The sequence below is a fragment of the Lissotriton vulgaris genome, chromosome 8, assembly GCF_964263255.1.
Source record: "Lissotriton vulgaris chromosome 8, aLisVul1.2, whole genome shotgun sequence".
Lineage (NCBI taxonomy): Eukaryota > Metazoa > Chordata > Amphibia > Caudata > Salamandridae > Lissotriton > Lissotriton vulgaris.
In genome coordinates, this window is record NC_141696.1 from 1,422,722,997 (window position 1) to 1,422,744,316 (window position 21,320).

General features: G+C 45.2%; 1 protein-coding gene across 1 annotated transcript in view; it reads left to right on the forward strand.

The window, feature by feature from the left end:
* LOC147698857 (uncharacterized) overlaps positions 1-21,320 on the forward strand; it is a 74,101-nt gene that overhangs the window by 14,734 nt on the left and 38,047 nt on the right. Inside the window, exon 5 of the mRNA XM_086933524.1 lies at positions 13,566-13,785. Within this exon, the coding sequence (XP_086789650.1) occupies positions 13,566-13,785 (220 nt within the window). The remainder of the gene's footprint in view (positions 1-13,565; positions 13,786-21,320) is intronic.

The following is a 21,320-nucleotide window of genomic DNA, read 5'->3' on the forward strand; positions in this document are numbered from 1 at the left end:
ATTCGCACTTTCTCACACAGACTCTTTCCATTTGTTGGGAGCAGAGTATAATGTATCTGGGGATACAATTGGCATTGACTATCCAGGAAGTTATAGATATAAACTATCGCACCTTGGTTATCAGATTGCACACCGATCTAGTGAGGTGTCGAGCCTTTCCCCTGTCATGGCTTGGAAGGATCGCAGCATTAAACATGTCAGCCCTTCCTTGGATCCTGTACATTTTTGTGACGCTACCGCACTGGCCTCCGTTTGAGACACTTCAGACTCTACAAAAAGCACTTCAAAAATATGTATGGGCGGACAGACGGTCCTGTATGCGCTACAAGCTCACTTGGCAAGCACCTGTATTTTACAATATTTGCAAGCAGCACAGGTTAGGTTCCTAGTGGAGTGGTCGCACCCGGAATTGGAGAAAAGTTGCCATTCATGGACAGTGCTTTGGCCAGAACAAACTAGTAGAAGGTCCCCTTCTTGGGCAAGCAGCACCGCTCCCCCAATCTTTATCTCTCTTTTCGTCCTTCTCCTCTCCATTTACCCCGTGGTGGAGAACCCAGACTATTCCCCAGGGCTGAATACAGTGTTCTTTGGGGAGTGGGCAAAGCAGGGATGCAGATCGACAGGTCATTTCTTTTGATCTAGAGTACCCCCTACAGTTCAAAGCCTTGAGGCGAGATAACGACTAACCCCAGGGACAGAGATTCCGATACTTTCAGATCAGGCATTATCTGATGCAGCCCAAGATGAGATGGGCGGCTCAATGACACCTGGTATAAGACCCGTATAAATTTCTATCCGATAAGTCTCCTGAAATTAGATCTGCAGCCCAGCTGTGATGAGAGTGGGAACTGGGGTGGGAGCTTTCCCTTCTGGAGTGGCGGGACATCTTTAACCTAGCTAAGCACACAGCCACCAATGTAATCAGCACAGAAAGGATGACAAAGATCACCACCTAATGGTATTTAACGCCGGCCCGCTTACACAGAGCGAATCCACAGTGGAGTGAAAAGTGCTGGAGATGTAATGGTGCCCTTGGGACACTTGTGCATATCTTTTGGGAGAGCCCTAAATTGATGAATTTTTGTGAGCAAATCCTGACAGAGATTGACCACCAGTTCAACACTCAATTCCCCCGGTTCCGGGCCTACCTGCAGTTGGGCCTCCCTAATCCACTGACTTTTCCCCTTAAAGCTAGGAGAGGTAGACACATTGCGCTGGCGTTAGGGGCGGCTCATTAAACGATTCTGTCCCTCTGAAACTGACAGGCTCCTGACTAAACTAGGGTGGCTCCACCACATTTGGCACCTCTTGGGGATGGAGAGACTTATAATGACACTGAAACTACAAGAAGACACATTTAGGGAAGTTTGGCAGCCATTTATCTCCCTCTTGTTACAGGAATTCACAGAGCTTCCCTAGGTATATAAAATTGCTGCGCCTGACTAATCCACAACCTTGATTTAACGAAGGAGAACCTTGAGAATGCAATGGCAAAAGGTACACAGAAAAACCAAAGGTACACAGAAACATAAGTACTCATGAGCACCCATGGTGGAAGGGTTGAGATATGAGGGCATTTTTGGTGTTTAGCTTTCTTTGTATTTTAAATTAAATACGTCGCTAGCAGCACTGACGCTGGATGAATGTTGATTCTGCGTCAGAGATTACAATGCTGAATTATATGCTTTGCGTTGCAACAAATAAAACAAATATAAACAAAAAAATTATGTACTTTTTCTTCAGAAAAACAGATGATACATTTTTGTTTTGGGTGCTCGGTCACCCCACATGACCATGTTGGGGGTAAGCTCCTGTGTTTCTCTTGGTTGCCACCGGGCTCCGCCCCTGCAACAGGCATGGAGAGCAGGGCATGGGCCCACCACAATTGGGTGAGCGTGATGGAGTTCCTCCAGTTCTCTTGCTATAGGCTATTACGGATGAATGGAAGGGGCCCAATCACTGGAAAAGGAACCCAGCATGAGACGTGAGTCAGCAGCTATATGGGGTGGGCAGCTGCATCTCCAGAACCTGGTCTTGCATCGCCACACCATCCACACTGGCCTCGCCATGTCATCACTGTTGTTCCCTTCATCCTCCTGGTGGTGCGGGTCTGTCGCCAACCCGTCACTCGTCACCCCTGTCAGCGCCGCCGAACTGAGGCCAGCGGGGGAGCAGCGAAAGCAGTGGCAAAGCCAGGAAACAGCACACTGGGAAAGGGTCAGAGCCGTGGAGATCACTGGGCGGAGCGGAGGTGGCTAGTGATACGCTGGTGTGGCTTGCCCCCCCCTCTTGCAATCGCGACCTGTTCGCTCACTGCAGCCTTACTCCTGCACTGCTCTGCCTCTGACCTGCAACAAATCCTCAGAGGTCGCCCCACCCATCTCCCTTTTGTTACCCTCTCCACCCTCCCTGAGGGGAGGGAGGCAGGTGAGCAAATGGGGAGGGACAAAACTGGCAACATAAAGGGAAGCTCTGCATAGGGGCATAAGGGGCCCGGGGGCAAATCCCTGAAAGAAATTGCTCAAACTGCATGACTCTGTTTAAAGTACTAAAAGTGCAACAGTGCTAAATCTTCTTCAACAAAAAACAAGATTTAAAAAAACAGAAGACAGTCAGCAACTGGCAGCAGATCATAACAGCATCAGCAACAACACCCTGACCTCCCCAGCATGCCTCAGGCAGGGCCAACAGCCGGTAGGTGGCAAGTTGATGAACGGAAAGAAAAGCCGGGGAACCATCTGAGCTAAGCATGGGCGAATTTTGCGAATCTCGCGTTCGCGAATTTTGCGGATTTGCGAACTCGCAATCCGCAAAATCCGCGAATTCTCGTGAATTTGCGGATTTTTTTTTTTGTGTTTGCCACTCTCTGTCACCACTGCCACTCTCTGACTACTCATGCCACCCTCTGGCCCACCCATGCCACCCTCTGTTTCATCACAGCATCCTCTGGTTGTCCAGTTTTAAATTATTGTGGCAAAGCAAAGCACACCTTCCCTGCCTCAAGTGACCTGAATTAATTTGGGGCTGATTAATGTGTCACAGAATATTTTTTTAGCTGGCACCTGCTTCCTTAGTGCTTCCTGATTAGTGATCTTTTGCACTTGCTAAGTGCTTTCATTGTTGCAAAATTAGTTACAACACCTGCCCTGCCCCAACTGACAATAATGAATTAGGGGCTGATTAATGGATTTGAACTTCCAGCCTGGCTCCTGCTTGTCTCCCTTAGCTGTAATTCAGGACCTTTGTGGCATATGTGTAACTATTCTGAGGTTCAGAGCAGGGTCACATAATAGTTGCAACTGGCAACTGAACTCTGAACCTCAGGAAGCACTACAGGAAATGGCTACTAATGATGAGCCTGAACTTTTGAACCTGGTAAGTAGTTTCAGTTTTGCTAAGATCGTATTTCTGCAATTTAGCGCTTATTCGCGGGGCGCGAAGTTGTACTGGAAAGCCGCGAACTCACGCGAACAGTGCGAGCAAGCCATAAAATCCGCTGCTCGCGGATTTGCGGATTTTGCGGGAGATTCGCGAATCTCGCGGATTGCGAATTTACCGAAAATCCGCAAAATCCGCGAGCGAAACGGATTTTCCGCCCATGCTTAATCTGAGCCCCATCAATCCTTATTAACCCTTAACAAGCCGCTCAGACAGGGGTCCAGCTGAAGGCATGTACTCAGGCTGGACTTCGGCTGGTAGTAGGCAGAGGCAGGGCACATCGCTAGAAGCAGTGCCTCAGAGGGAGGTGTTCAAAACCTCATGGTCTGAAGAACAACAAATCAACAATACGGCTCGCTTCGTTCCCTCACCTCCCACATCCCCTGCTCCTACCCTGCTCCTACCTTGTCTGACACTGTTCACCGAATTTACCGCATAATCCCCACCAAAATTGCACATTTAGATAGTTGGCCTTCGGAAACAAAACAGTAATAAATCAACCAAACAATTCAACAAGACACCAGCAAGAGGCGACATCTCTAGCATGAGATCAGGAAGAGTGTGAGGGGTCTTTACAAGGCCTAAAAAAAAAACAGTACAGTCAGCACCAGACACAACACAAGAACCACAGCCACCAAGAAAGGCACCAACAACCACCTCAACGACAGCAGCAACAACAGCAGCACAACTACAACAATGTGGCCACCAAAAACAGCTTGGAATGCAAGGAATAAAAGCACAGCAAAACAGAAGAGCTCATAAACATCAATGGTATGACTCTGAAGGCAAACCTTTGCACACAACAACCGAAAATCAGCACCAAATTTGCATTCTTGAAAGATCCCAGGACAGTAATTTACTCGAACAATGTAGACATCAAGGGACTCCAAACCCCACTATAATCAGGGGGCGTTGATTACTGCCCAGCTCAATCCCCACCCCCAGCCATCGCACACCGAACTGTGGCCGACAACTCATCAGCTAAGGACACGACAATGCCAATTAGAAATGAAGAACCAGACGCAAACAGAGATCTAGGGGGCATCACTGTAAAAACAGCCGGAAGTGGTAAATGCCCAAGAAGAGGTATTCTGACCAACAAGGACACCCCCGTCAAAATGAACCACAACATGAACAGAAAGCAACGCCCATACGCTCCTTGGATCACCTAGCAAGCCCAAACACAGGAGAGGACAATGGTTCATTCAGCTTCCCCAAGCATAGGGCAGAATGCCGCCAACACACCACAACCCAAAAACAGCTCTCCCCTAAAGCTAACATACTTATCTGCCGCCGCTCCAACAGCTTACCGTTCATTAGTGTACAACCCTACCAATAACTCCCTCTTGTATCAACAAAACAAAGATTTGCAGGGAACAGACTGCGACATGCCATATCTTGCACCCCATGAATGGGAGGAACTGGTAGCTTCTTATATACTAAAGCCCATCCCCGGCCTCCACCAAGAAACTGACACCAAAATATTTCTGCCAGAATACAAATCAAGAGGGAGTGGATATATTCTGAACAGGGACAACATACTACAACTTCTGTAAACAATTAAAAGCCTGGCCAACCTGTGCTCAATCAACCTAATATCAATTGAGTTTTTCCAGGTTGACAACTTGCAGGGCCCGGAGACAACCAAAACTACCTGGATAACAAATGACACTGCTAATAAGGTCTTGAAAGAAGCAAGCACATTTCAACAATGGGGGATAAAGTTATATCCCCACAACAAGTCAGGCTACCCAACCCCCGTGTTAATCGAAAATACTTGGAAAACGCGGCTACAAGACAGACACATCATCAAATCAGAACTAAAAGGTGCAAGAAGCAGCTCCACAGCAAGCAAACACAGAAACAATATCCCACAGGGGAGGCATGAATCAAAGGTGCCAAAGCCGCCAACAACAACTGGACAACAATGACAGACAATCCACCACACCAGCCCTATTCCGTATGGGCCCAGACTGACTCCCTTGTGCATTTGGAAGATCAACGACCTAGCCAGTAAAGCAAACAACACACAGCTTTTAGACTACCTGCAGGCTTTACATCTCATACTTCTCCAAGAAACCTAGGAGGAATGAGCAAAGATTCATGTCCCAACTCTTCCCCGCACTGAAGGGGGCAAGATACTGCCACCAATCTAGTTGCCTGACAATCTATGCCTCAATACCAAAAATAGGAATCATCAAACCACTAAGGGCAACCACAGCAGCCCGAAGCAAAATACAGGCAGTAACCACAATAATCCCCTTTAATGAAGTAGAATGGCCAATCATAATCATAAATGCCTACTTACACCCAAGGTACAGCTCAAGGGCGCCAAATAACGGATTAAAGTACTAACAAGTATCTCAGAAGATCAATCCTGGATCAAGGAGGAGAAACACCGGGAAAGAGTCATGTGCCAAACCAGGAGATGACACATAGCCAGAACCACGCTAAACCCAATGCAGGAGTAGAAGCAGAGGGCACCGAAGTACCTCAAACTAGTGGTGAGGAACCCCATATTATATCAGCACAGCAAATCAGGAAACAAATAGCCAAAGGGATATCAGAAGGTGCTCCGGGCCCCAATGGAATGCCACATATCGTGTACAAACAGGACCTAGAGTACTGGAGTAAAGCACAACCAGTAGTCTTCAACAAGACATTGGAAAAAGAAACAATCTCAGAATACTGGAAGGGGTCCACAATCTCTCCCATCTACAAACAGTGCAACAAGAGCAACACAAATAACTACTGTCTTGTTGCCCTGTTCGATAATGAGGCTAATTACAATGCAGGAATGGTCGTGGAAGAACTTACATCCGGGGCCTAGTCTAAATCCATCAAACCAGCAAACCAGACCGGCTTCTGCAGACAAATGGGAACCACCCCCAACATCATGACCCTGTCACCTCTGATTGACACAGTTAAAAGGCCAAGCAACCACTATTTCTATGCACCATTGACTATTGCTCAGGATTCAATCACTTAGATCGCGCACAGCTATGGCAGAAACTAAAAAAAATGGGGCATCCCACCAGCCCACTTAAACCAGCTGATTTTACTACACATGGACACCTGGGTTAAAATCAAGTTGGGAGCCGGGTCGCACCTTTGAAAGCGCATTACTCTACCAGAGGGCAAAAAACGAGGGTGTGTTCTAACTACCTCCCTCTTTAACCTCTTCATGGCTGACCTTTTGGCAAAACTGGACATGCCCCGAAACTTGGAAACATGTCCCTCTCCGACCTTCTCTACACAGACGACCTGGTCTTAATAAGCAGAACGCCAATCCGATTACAGTACGTAAAGATTTCTCACAAACAAAAGCTCTACACATCAACTTAAGCAAAACAAAAACCATGGCAATAAATTACACAAAAAACAAAAAGCTGCACTGCCAACTGGACAGGTTTCGCCTAGAAGAAGTAACTGCATACAAATAACTCAGTCTTGCTAGACAGCAAAGGCTCTTACAAAACCCAGATGGAGGTCCTGCTTCGTAAAGGCAATAAATAGCAACAACAATAGCAATGAAGTCCCTAACAAAGGCACTACCAGGCCTGACCCTAGATCCACTATTCCAGGTGTTACAGGCTAAGCTACTACCAATGTTAGAAGGAAAAAGTCTTTCCTTTTTTAGGAAACTCCTCACTTACCAACCTAGTTGGTGACATGCTTCATCATCGGGTACACCCGATTAGCCGAATGCCACTTGGGTGTGCTTCGACGTCTGAACTAAAGAGGAGCTGGTTGTTTTGTTTTATGAAGGATAGTGTATGTGAGTGAATTCTAAAATTATCTTTGTCGTTTCCATTCAGTAAATGTACGCTTTGCAAAAATAACAGCACATTCACTCCATACTGGCTTCCTGATGCGTTTTAGTTAGGAGACTAATTCCTCTTATCTTTTCATTCCTTACCCACGTGCAATCATTGTCAGGAGTGGGTGTAATGCAGAGGTATATATTCAAGAACCTGCGGCCATGTGACTTTGTGAGTCTAGATTCATGCATCAGTACACGGTGGGGGTATTCACCTGTTACAACGCATTTTTTACAACGCACTACCACTACAACGCAGGCATTACAACGCATACCATTACAACGCATAGCGCTGGGGGGCGCTCTAGGATAAGAGGTAAGTTTAATTTACTATCCAACACCTTCCCTAGGGTCCACGGGGACTGGAGTTAGAATAGTAAATTATACTTACCACTATCCAGCACCCCAAAGCGCTATGCGTTGTAGTGGTATGCGTTGTGAATACCGCGTTGTAATGGTATGCGGAGTAAAAGTATGCGTTGTAACGTCATACATCCCACGGTGGGTACCGCTTAGATTTCAACCCTGTCTTCTATTAGGGAGACAAAAGATTTTTAATCACTTTTAATTCCTTCTATTTTGTTCCCTACAGAATGCATCTATAAGCCCGCCCCCCCACGGCATTCATGGGGCAAGAACCCCTTTAGTCTTCCGTGAGTTGAACATTTAACCCTTTGGTTCCATCCAATGTCTGTCGCATATATACTGTCACTGGCACCATGTACTGATGCATGAATCTAGACTCACAAAGTCACATGACCGCAGATTCTTAAATATATACCTCTGCATGACACCCACTCCTTACAATAATTGCACGTGGGTTTGGAATGAAAAGATAGGAGGAATTAGTCTCCTAACTAAAACACATCAGGAAGCCAGAATGGAGTGAATGTGCTGTTTTTATACTATTTACAAAACGTACATTTACTGAATGGAAAAATGTGAAATAGATATATACATCAAAGTCATAATGGATATAACAGTGCGCAAATGTTGTGCTCTATCTCTTTCTGACACCGATTTTTTTCTCCCTACACAGAATGCTGTAGAGTGGCCTCACCGTAGGTACAAGGTCTGGCTAGTAGTGGAACCAGGTGATGGATGCGCCTTAGCGTGCGCAGACCTCCCGGTTTCAGCTTTTGGTCCTGACGAAAACCTTGTACTAACACATATAGGTTGAAACATGTTGACCAATGTTTTCACTTAAACTACTGATACTTTCCTGGTCAATCTAACCAATATAAATATCTCACTTGTTTTTAACCTTATCTTGTTGCTCCAAATAAAGTTTAAGTACAACAAAGATAATTTTAGAATTCACTCACATACACTATCCTTCATGAAACAAAACAACCAGCTCCGCTGTAGTTCAGACGTCGAAACACACCCAAGTGACATTCGGCTTCTTGGGTGGAACCCGATGATGAAGCATGCCACCAAGTAGGTTGGTGAGTGAGGGGTTTCCTAAAAAAGTAAAGACTATTTCCTTTTGACACCATTTTCTTATTTTTCCTATACCACAGGGACGTCTTCATCCTTAGGACACTCTCTCTCTTTGTTTAGATATAATTACTTAGGGGACCAGGAGTGTGATCCCCAATTACCCTTACTCACTCTTTTGTTTAACATACTACCAATGTTAACCTACGGAAGCGATGGAGGGACGCAATCAATTTGGATAAAATCATCACCAATGCCTATAGAACAATCTTCCACTTCTCAAACTACACATCTCCAGCCAAAATACAGCTAGAATTCGGCCTACAATAACAGTCCATGGCAGAAGGGGGCCGTTCATAAAACTCTAGCATAAGATCAGGGGAGCTGAGCAAGGCTCACTGAATTCACACCTATGGGTTGAACTGACATATCAGGGAAACTCACCGACCAGACTCCCTATCAAAACTAGGCTTGACTAATTTATTGATTATGCCTGCAACTCACCTGAGCTTCAAAAAAACAGTAACATAAGCCACAGGAGCAATAGCCATAATCAAAGCTAAAGTAACTTTGACGGAAAGGGCACACAGCTGGTCTTTTCTTAATGATTACACAGCCATCAAACCACAACCATACCTGAGTGCAGGATTTAATAATATGTCGAAGGAGAGATTTTTAAGACACCGCCTGGGTATCCTTCTGATACTCTCTCAGCTACCTCCCTGGAAAAGGGAACTAGGAGAGCACACCTGCCGGCCTAGCGGAAACGGAAATGAGGATCATGTACACATAATCCGCATCTGCCCAAGCCTACTGTATGTCAGGCGTTCAATGCGCCCTCCATCTTCAATCAAAAAAGGATTAAGTCCTGTAGGCAGATCTGCTTCAACCCAACTGCCACTCAACTAAACTGTTGCTTCACAAAATTCCTCATCACAGCAGAAAGGAGACTGGCCCAAACGCCATCTTGCATCTAACAACTGGGCCAAGAGGAATCTTAACTCTTCAAACATGAGAAAGGCAGGCTGCTACAATAAGTTTTTCATCTTTGAGAATGCCATCACTCTCCACAAAATGCACATAGAACTCCGACTCAACAAACCTAGAAATTGATAAAACCGGTAAATCAAATAAGCAGCCATAAACCAAAGAACCAAAAAAAAACGAACTAAAGGACAATTATGCACAGCAAACTTTGCTCAACGAACTCTTTGCAGCCTGTATTTTAAGACGGAATTATTCTTTTTTAATATTTTGGTAGTGTTATGTAAAATAATTCATAAAGTGACATGTGCATGCAAACGTTTTTTATTAACTATGCATAGTAATAACAAACGTTCAGACTTTCAATCACACCCCCTCCCTGAGGCTATTAATATATGTATACTCTCCCAACCCCCTGGCCTCTTAGGAGATGCAAGGGAGCCCCACCTGCTCCTTTTCATTAAAAGATTGCTTAATTTGAAAATGTCCTAACCTAGACCTCGTTGGGCCGAATTAGATGCATTCGGGTAATTTTACTACTGGTAGAGAGCACTAGCGACCAGGACCAGTTTTAACATACCTCTTCATCTCCAAAACGATGTACTTCGGTAGGGACTGGATCCACACTGGCTCCCTGCGCCAGCTATCCTTGTGGTCTTTATCTCTGGGCAAGGAAGTCCAGTGCTTTTCCCCAACTGGTCCTTAAGGGATGTAAGTGGGCCATTCTCACTGGCGCTTAGAGATACACACTTGTCCTGGGATCCACCGGGGATAGAGTTCTGAGTCCTTTTGGGAATCGGGGGTTCCCCTTCCAGTTGTCCATGGCTGTCGCAGTCAAAGGTTCCAGCAGCGAAGAGCACAAAAAACACAAACCACAATAGCATCTATCCCTTGTGCTGGAGTTATTAAAGCGGGTTGCAAAGTTCTAAGAGCCAGGCATCCCACCCCAATACTAGGGTGCCACGTCTCCTCTCCACTCCTGTCCCAACCCTTTTGCACAGCATGCTGTGACAGTTTAAGACGCCGTCATCCAGGAGTCACTAGTCATATTTGCTCTTGGGGTCCTGGCTCTGCCCCTCGCTGACTTCACTGCCAGGGATTTTCCCACCAAATGTTCAAAGAGGGCCCCCCTCCTGAGTTGGCTTCAGTTGTATGGGCTTCCTTCTTTGTTCAGTGAGCCTGGGATGTCCCCAGCCCTAGTACAGTGTGACAGGTAATTAAAAGATGCTGTTTTTTTATCCACACTCTTTCCTGTTTAGGAGCTGAGGGAAGCACTGTTAATTACTCGTTTTGTGTGGGGCAGCCTTTTCTCCTGCTGCTGGAGAGAAATGTGATTAACTTGGCACAGCAGGGTGACAAAAGTGCTGGACTCTGACCCTGAGCCGAGCCAGAGAAATATTGCGACCCTAAGTGACCCATAAGTTGTACAGATATCCACTTGGAACTTCCAGATATGGCTTTCTCACACATATTCCACCCAATTTTGACATGTAACTGAACTTTGTAGGCCAAAGGGAGGCAAAAACTGCACTCTAGGGCAGTTTTCCCTCTACGTCCATAATAAAGTGTTTGCTACAGACAAAACAGTTAATCACACTGACTTTCCCTATAAGTGCCCACTATCATTATAAGGCCTACCACAGCCGCGGCCCGTGGAGGGAGTTGCGGTGGGGCAGGGAGGCGTAGGGTGGGGGGTGATAAAAACCGGCATATGGATATTTGGAGGTAAGTAAACAATTTAATTAATAAAACGAATTTTGTAACGCACGCTGCATCACATTTTGCATGATTTAGAAGTGACATTTAATTGTCCACTACTGGTATTGAGAGATGTATGTTTTGTTGTACTTAGTCCTGCTGGAAGCAGGCCTTTTCTTTGGGACAAAAGTATAAGGTGAGACACTGGAAGCTTTAATGCCACAGATACATAGAACCAACAGTATTATTTGGTCAAAGTTAAAATAGTAATAAGTATTCAATAAGTGAAGTAGCCTTGTAAGGATTGTCCTCCTTTTGACCTTTGTGCAATCACTGCAAAGTAGCCTGACTAATGGGACCAAAAAAGCCAGCAGAAGTGCCCCAGTCCCATGGCTACCAGAAGTTTAGCTGTTTTGTGCATCTTTGTCTCAAACTTATAATCTGGTACAACCTTTTCATTAGAATCAGGCCATTCACAGTAATGCCACATTTCTGTAATTGTGTTAGGACAAGTAACGTGCTAAGCTTTTGCCTATATAACTGTCAAGATCGCTATAGTAAACCAAAATAGCAGCTCCTATCAGCTGGCCATGAGTGACTTAAGTTCACTATTTGTAGTTTTACCTGGATGGTTTGTTCTTAGTTGATGACCGGATGTAAAATATATTTTAGGAAAACTATTTTAACCCTTTCACTGCGGCGGCTATTCTGCCGCAGTGCTAAGGGGCGGGGGCGCACGGCGCTCCCACGCTGGTGACGGAACCGCTCCGTCACGCCCCTCAGGTGAGCTGTGCTTGTGACGGAACGGTTCCATCACAGCCCGCCCGCTCAATAGAACGTGCCGCGCAGGCGCCGCGAGCGGGCCGTGACGGAACCGTTCCGTCACCAGCACAACCCACCCAAGGGGCGTGACGGAACGGTTCCGTCACCAGCGTGGGAGGGGTTAATTTATACTGTCATGACTGAGTGTGCTCCAGTCCTTATTTGCTTAATCTAATTAATGATTCTGACGTAAAATCATATACATTACCGATCGTTGATTGTAGGAATTGACAGATTGTAAGAAAACATGGTTACAATGTATGAGTTTGTGACCTCGTGGAAAGTCCAGCAAAACAATTGCACATGGCTTTGACTGCAATTCTGTTGCAGGCATAAGAATATTTGGATATCTGCTGAACCTTGATGGAAATATTGTGAATTTATTCCACTGGAATCTTGGAGCTGACTCTGCTGTCTCTTTGTTTCAGTTGGTAAAACTCTTACTAGCAGAATTACTTCTGCTGTTTCTAATAAGCATCTCAAAAACTTTGAATATCCCATCTAGTCTAGACCAAGTAGAAAACATCTTTAACTCATTGAAAGGATAGCTGCACGGTGGATCTCCTGTGGTCTCTTCAATGAGACAAAGATTTACAGAGCTTTCTTTGGAAGTGCTGATCATAGAAATTAACATATGCATGAGGGCTCACCAATGGGTTGCGCACAGTTATACAGTCAGCAACCGTTTTTTGGTCCCATTTAGCTATTGTGGCGGACAGCAGTTTTGGGCATTTGCAGTTATACGGGGGGGGGGAGGGGCACTAAAGTAGGACTGAACTAATCAGTGCTTTGTTTTCAGGATATGTTAACAAGATAAATGTATCAGAATTAAATTATTTTACAAAATGCTTTTTAACCTGAAAATCTGGCATGATTCTTGCATGCTTAGCCTTTGTGGTACGCCACTGACTTAGGCTATTCAATCTCTCTGTTGTCTGGATGTTTATAGTAGTGACCGTGCACTTTGACTTAGATCTCTTGCAGTTACTACTGGGCTTCCTTTTAAGACTACAAACAGCCTTCTGGATAAATATAATGCAGTAGAACCTAGAATGACAGACTTAAATAATTCCCAACACTTGAGCAAGGTCACTGATGAACCATTTTTATAAATTTCTCCTAAGAAGCATGGAAAAGTAAGGGGATATTCTGATGTCTCCTTTTATAGTATGTGTGATTGTGGAACTTCTTCCATGATGACCTAAGACTGAATCAAATTGAAAGAATTGCTAAAGACACTTGTATTCTGATGCAGGCACTTTTGACTTGAGTAACTGCCTGTAGCACTGGGTTAGCCACTCAGATTTTAAGTGCTACACAAATATTAGACCCTCCTACGTACTTTCTTTTTTTTATGTTACAGCTAAAGAAGCTGCTCCCATCAGACCTTAGAGGCTTACTGGACAATGGAATGATGCGCGTTGAAGTGATCAGTCTTGTGCGTGGCAGTGTGGTGGTCAACTTCAGGATTGTGATGAGCACAGATCGAAATGTGACCCTGGCGGAAATTTCTGATGCCTATATTGGGGCCCTGAACAAAAGCACTGCTTTTACAGTAGACCTCAAAGAAACTGTCATTGATGGTAAGGCATCAGCACGCAGACAGTGAGAAAATGCTGAATGGTAGTACTTAAAAGGTGTTTTCTTCTATATCTAAACATAGCATGGTTGTCAATCTCAAGCTTTACTTTGTCTTATATTTTTTAATAATGATCATTGCCTGGGATCGTAGGAAACATCACTGAAATATGTATGGCTGAAATATCCTCTGTTGTATGTAATAAGGACATTGAAAGTCAATGAAGATTTGCATGACCACATTTAATGTCCTGCAATAACATCTTTGGGTCCAATTAAGGGTATTTAATTCCTTAGTGGAATCTCCAAACATGAGATGTCACATTTTTACAATTCTAAAAATAATTATTTGCTATGTTTACTTAATCTTTAGCAAATCTTTAATGACAGGCTTCCCTCCTAAAACCCAGTGCACTCTCATCTCTTTTATCCTAAAAGGCATGGTCCTGTATCAAGTTTTTTCAAGTTTAAATACTTTATTCAACAACATTGTCATAAAAGCATATATCCCTAAGCTAGACAAAATAAATACTAATCTAGAATAAAAAACATATTAAATTCCATACAGTTTGTACTTTGTTGGCGAATAACACAATAAAAATGCACATTTTTAAAATAGCGACACAGCACAAAGTTTAAAAAGAAAGGTTTGGTAATCAAATAGTTCATAAGAGTTTTAAAGTGCGCGTGCGTATTATCCATGCCCACCCCATGTATTTAGCTACAGCAATTGCAAGGTTAAGGGCACAATTTGATTTTAGAATCCTTAAGGCCTCTAAATATTTCCTTGTACCCAAATTTCTGCATGCAGGTTTCAACCATCTATTCCTTGGGGCAGCATATAAGGGGCATACAAATAGAAAATGTGGGATATCCTCTACATGTGTTTTACAATAAAAACAAGTATTTACATTATCAGGAGACCATTTGTCTGTGAAAGCATTTAGAGGTAAAGAGCCAATTCTAAACTGAAAATACAGTTTCCTATCTAGAGGCTTGGAGATCAAATCCCAGTACTGTTCAAATTTTGGGATCGTTTTAACTTCCAAAAACTGGGATGTCAGGACAGATGGTTGATTGGAAGTCAATGCAGCGTTGTTTATCATGTCCCAGTACAATTTTTTCAATGTAGCCTTTGATGGAAAATCATCTGGGTCTACTGCAGACCACAAGTGTTCAAGGTGCAGTTTTTGAAGTAGTTTCCTCACTTCTTTAAGCCAAAGTACTTTATGGAAAGTATCAGAGTTATCAACATCCAAGAGGGCAGCTGCGTAATGACTCAACTCAGGAGTAGTTTTTATGCGCCTCCAATATAGGAGGGGACGCAGTCTGACCATATCCTCGATCCTTTTCCTCCCAAGATCGTAGTGGAGTGGGGTCGAGGGGGTACTCTGTGGAACACCAATTATGCGCAGTAGAAATGTATTTTCTGCGACTACTAAAGTGTTCAAATTGGTGAAACCCCATAATTCTGATCCATAAAGACATGCACCCAGCACTTTCATACCATAAATCTCCATTATGGGCTGAATTGGTTTTGTAAATGAAGATTTGTGCTTTTGGGCTATTGCCCCTGCCAGCTGGTTAAATTTTAGCACTACAGAGTCCATATGTGATCTCCAGTTCATGTTAGCATTTAGAGAGATGCCTAGGTAGGTAAAAGCATCCACTTCTTCCAAAACAGCCCCATTGTAAACCATTTTCCCCTTGAATTTCTTAGTGGGATTCAGATTCATAAATTTAGTCTTTGATGTATTTATTTCCAAGCCCCGAATCCGGCAGAAGTCACCAAAAGCGTTTATTGTCTTTTGTAAACCGCTGGGGGTCCGCGAGACCAGCAAGGTGTCATCTGCGAACATTAGTACTGGAACTCGCTTCCCGTCTAATAGTGGAGCATCCGCCGGAAATTGCTTCAAAAAGTCAACTATGCCATTAATGTAGAGAGAGAATAAGGTGGGGGCCAGGACGCAGCCCTGTCTCACGCCTCTCTCAACAGGGAAGGATTCCGTGATGTCTCCCTGGGCTCCCCACCTAATCCGGGCATAATTGTTCTCATGCAACCTTACAAGCAAAGTTAGTAGTTCAGGACTTATTCCGAGTTCCCTTAAGACAACCCAAAGTTTTTGCCGGTGAACTAAATCAAAGGCTGACTTCAGGTCAACGAAAACAGCAAACAGAGGACCATTTAGCAGGGTTACATTTTTCCAGTATATAGTTAAAAAGTGGAATACCTGATCGACAGAGCTAGTTAGAGGGCGGAAACCAGCTTGGTACAGGGAGAGGATGTCCTTGTCAACTATCCAGGCTTGTATCTTGTTTTGTACCATCCTGCCCATCAGTTTTTAGGCGCAATCAATGAGGCTGATGGGCCTATAGTTAATTGGTAGAGCCTTATCCGCTTTTTTGTAGACTGGTATTATTTCCACTCCTTTCCATGTTGCTGGTATCTTTGCCCCTTGTGCAATGGCATTTCCAAGCCATACAAAGTATTTACACCAGCTGTCCGTGTCCGATAAAAAAACATCTGCCGGTATTCCATCGATTCCTGGCGCCCTACCTCTGGTCACTCCATCCATTGCCTCATGTACATCTTTCAATGAAAATAGTTCGTTGGTAAAAAATACCCTTTCTGGAGGAGAAACAGTTTGCGAACCTGAATTGTCTGCATATTGGGGTTTGAAAAAGTCCACCCAGGACTCCTTTGCTACATGATTTTTCGGGCAATCAGCTATTCCCCCTGAGCCCCACTTTAATATGGCCCAAAACTCTTATTGGTGTTTATCAACACATGCTTTCTTCAGGTCTAGCCAAAGGTTCTCATCCCACCGTTTTTTTGCCTTAATCTGGGTTTTTCTATATTCGTCCCTAGCATTTAAAACTCCTATTTTAGATCTCAGTGCTATACTGAGATTTTGTCTTGCTATTCTGCAGGATTGGTCGTACCATCCCTTCTTTATGGGTGGTCCAGTGCCCTTCCTCTTCTTAATTGTTTTAAAGAATAGCTTCTGTATGTTAGCAAAGAACTTTGGCTGTGACTCTTCAATTCGTAGCTTAAAATTTGTATCATTCATTAAAACCTGTATCAACGCTTGTGCACCTTGTCAATTTGAAGTTAATGTGCCACATGAAACAAAAGGTCGGTGGTGCTTTAATTGTCCCAAAGATCAATCAATCATTCAATCATGGGTTTGTTAAGCGCAGCTACTAACCCAATAGGGTCTCAAGGTGCTGGGGGGGGGGGGGGGGGGGGAGTGATGCATGGAAACTGGAAGTTCATGGCAGTCCCTTGAAGAATTAGGTCTTGAGGAACTTTGTGAACTTGGAGAGTGTTGGCATCTGTGTGAGGTGAAGTGAGAGAGTGTGCCATGCCATGTCTACAAGGCAGGAGAAGGAGCGACCTCCTGTTCTGGTCTTCTTGATGCGCCGCACAGCAGTGGGGGAGAGCTGGGCTGAACGGAGGGATCTTTGGGGTGCGTGGAACGAGAGACAGTGGTTCAAGTAGGCAAGTCCTGTGTTGTCGAGGGCCTTTTGGGCGTGGGTGAAAAGCTTGAAGGTGATTCTCTTGTTGATGGGGAGCTAATGTAGAGTCTTATGGTCTTGGGAGATGTGGCATTGACGTGGTAGGTTGAGGACTAGTCTGGCGGAGGGATTCTGGATATTCTGGAGTTTGCTGGTGAGGTTCTTATTGATTCTGCCTAGAGACCATTGCCATAGTCGAGTCTACTGCTGATGGGGGCGTGGGTGATGGTTTTCCTGTGTTCGAGGGGGATCCAATTGAAGGTCTTTCATAGGAGTCGGAGGTGTGGTAACAGGAGGATGAGACAGCGTTGATTTGGCTTTCCATTTTGAGTTCGGAGTCCAGGATGATTCTGAGGTTGCGTGCGTGGCTTGTAGGAGATGCAGTATCCCGAGGCCGGGGGCCCACCAGGTGTTGTTGCAGCATCGAGTGTGGTCTCATGATGAGTACTTCGGGTTTGCTTGAGTTGAGTTGTAGGCAGCTGTTGATTAGCCACCTGGTGACAGCTTCCATTCCTTCTTGAAAGTTACATTTAGAAATGTTGGGTTTGTTGGATAGGGAGAGGCTGAGTTGGGTGTCATCTGCGTAGGATACAATGTTGAGTCAGTGGGATCTGACGGGGATGGGTGCGAGTGGGGCCATGTAGAATGCTGAACAAGGTGGGGCTGATGGAAGATGCTTGGGGAACTCCACAGGTGGTCTGTGTGGGATCCAAGAGGAAGGGTGGGAGTCTGATCTGCTGCGTTCTACCGGAGAGGAATGAGCGGATCCAGTTGAGGGCCTTGTTCTGGATCCCTGCATTGTGGAGTCTGCGGGCTAGGGTGAGATGAAAGACTGTGTCAAAGGCTGCGGAGAGGTCCAGGAGGATGGGAGGTAGCGATGTCATCTGTTGTGGCGAGGAGGGCTGTTTCGGTGCTGTGGTTTTTCCTGAAGCCTGATTGAGAGGTCTCGAGGATGTTGTTTTCTTCAATGAAGGCAGTGAGCTGGCTGTTGGCGGCATTTCAGATGAGTTACACCGGATACAGGAGTAAGCAATGGGTCTGAAGTTTTTGAGTTCGGTGGGGTCCACCATGGGTTTTTATGCAGGAGCGTGATCTTGGCGTGTTTCCAGTTGTCGGGGAAGGAGGCAGTCCTGAAGGAGCGTTTGATGATTTGTTGAAGCTTGGGGACGATGAGGTTGGTGGGTCTGTAGTAGATGTGGTGTGAGCAGGGGTCCATGGGCAGCCCGGAGTGGGCTGACTCCATGGTCTTCAGCATGTCTTTGATGGTGAGGGCGGGCCAGCTGTAAGGTGTAGGCTCCAGGGTGTCGGAGTGGGGGGTGTAGGTTCTGCATGTTGGTGGTCATCATTGTAGTTGTCGTACATGGTCTTGATTTTGTGGTGGAGAAATGAGCTGGGTTTGTCGCAGAGGTCCTGGGAGTGGGGTATATCGGTTGTCTCACTGTTGGGTTGAGTGAACTCTTTGATGATGCTGAAGAGTTACCTTGCTGTTGTTAGCGTGGGTGGAGATTTTGCCCTGGAGGACTTTCTTCCATGTGTTTCTGATGAGCTTGTGGTGGGCAGTGGCGGCTGCTTTGAAGTTGTCAAGGTTAGCTGTTGTTTTGGTGTTCCTCCATATCTTTTCAAGACATCTGCAGGTTTGTCTGGATTCTCAGAGTTCGGTGTAGAACCAGCTGGCTCTCTTGGCGTGTGTTGTGGGACAGAGCAAGGGTTTTTAGAAAGTAGCGCACAGCTTAAAAGTAACGCTAGTAATCAACGTGTAAGGTTTCTTGTTTTTGTGAGGTGCAAAAGGGGGCGAGGGGATAAACCCTATAACCCCACAGAAGAGTGCTAACAGAAGTCAGTACTGGAGAATATAATTAACACGGTGCCCATGCACACTCGGATAATAAACATAAATATCGTAGTCGTTGTTGACACTGTTTTTAGAGACAAAAGCTAATAAAAAACACCAATGAACAGTATGTAACACGATTAATCCAGCATTGATGTGGTGTCTTTTAATGTTCAGACACGGAAAGACCAGTCGAACCGTGTTTCGTCGCGTATGGCACAGTCTGACTACGACTCTTCAGGGCTGTACCGGGCAGGTACAAATTGAAAGGTCGCTCTATCGGTGATAATTCCGACCCGGAGGGCCCAGGACCAGTGAAAATGACGTCTTGTCTGTATGTGGAGATTCTCAAGCGGAATTCAAGTTGGTATCTAACTTAAATCTTCAAATAAAAGCAAATGATACGTGGCAATCAAGAAGTAATGGTTTAAAACAATCTCATTAGATAAGGAGCCCGGCGGGGTAAATGCACGTGACTCCTAATTTCCGTAAGGCGGAGCAGGTGTGAGGACGGGTGCGTCCTGAATGAAATCCTGGTGTGCGCCGGATAAGCCCACGTCTTATCGTGTGTGTTGGTAGTCCTCTTGAGGGGGCAATGGTGTTGGCACAGTGAGTGATCCATTTGTGCAGGGTCCGGGCTGAGATGGTTGGGTCGTCTTCCGTGTTGGCTGGAGTTGAGCTGCTGAGGCAGACGATGATCTAGTCGTCAGAGATCTTATTCCAGTTCCTACGCAGGAGCTGGAGTGGAGGTTTGCAGGTGGTGGTTGTTTTGAAGGTGAAGTGTATGCAATGATGGTCCGTCCATGGGAGTTCGGAGGTGTGGTCGAAGGTGATGGAGTTTCCTGCTGTGAAGATAGGGTCAAAGATGTGTCCTTCTGAGTGTGTGGGTTCTGGTACGATATATTTGAGTCCGATGTTGAGGATGTTGTTCAGGAGGAAGGTGGAGTTGGGGTCTTGGAGATTGTCAAGGTGGAAGTTGAGGTCTCCCACCATGATGTTGTCGGTGGAGGTGATGGCTTGCGGGTGATGATGTCAATGATGGTGTTGGAGAAAGGTGCGCTGGGTCCAGGAGTCTGTAGATGAGGGTGCCTCAGAGGGTGGTGGTCGGGTTGGTCTGTATCTTGAAGTGAAGGTGTTTCATCCGTTCTGTGGACCCGTCAGTGTAGGTGCTCAAGTGGAGGTTGAATTTGTGGGTGATGGCGATGCCTCCTCCAGGACGGTTGGGGCGGTCCTTCTCGGTGATCTTGTAGCCTTCAGGAATGGCGATAGCGATATCTGGTCCCAAGGTGGCATTCGCCCCGGTTTCTGTGAAGAAGGCGACGTCGGGGTGGTGCTGTGGAGGAGGTGCCAGATTTCCGTGGCATGTCTGTGGAAGGAGCAGATGTTGAGGAGGATGGATTGTAGGGTTTGGGGTGCAGTGGAGTAGTGGCAGGAGTTTTGCGGTGGGTCTTGGGTCTCGGTGAAGTCGAAGGATTTACAATCTGACCTACAATTCATGAATTTGCTCTTCTGAAAAACAAATGGACTATTTTAGCCCACCACACAGGCATGCAACTTTCTCTGTACTGTTACAGGGCATGCACCACTTTCAATCAACCAAGCCACTACACATGAGAACATTGTTAGCAGATTACAGAGAGCCCTGTTAGGGTGCTGTGTGCCGTGTAACACCCATGCTATTCATGTTCGTGGTGTAGGAGTTTATAAAAGGGAATCTGTAGTAATCGTTTTCCATCATTTAAGTTACGAGGTCAGAACTTATGTGTATAAGGTAACATTTAGTAGATATGATGATGGCATTAGGGTTCTACAAGTTTTGCGTAATTTGGGCATTTCACATTTGCAAACTATGCTATCTGTTGGATGTTATATCAGTGGGAAATTTGGCATATCTTATTGCTGCAGATGTTTGGATTGAGCAGAAAAATGTCTCGCAGGAGAAATGCACAAGAGGAAAATGTGTCAAGAGACAAATTGTCTCCTAGAAGGGAGTTTTGAACACAAGGTATACTCTCACGTTCAATTTTCCTTTAGGATACCCGCGGTTGCATTTGGAGTATTTCTTGCATAATTTTCAAAATATTGCACACAATTTTGGGAAATAAATAAATGCAATTGTGCACACCATTGTAAGTTTGAATGCATGTATTTGGTATTTGTATATTGACAACCCAGATAAAAGGCTGATTA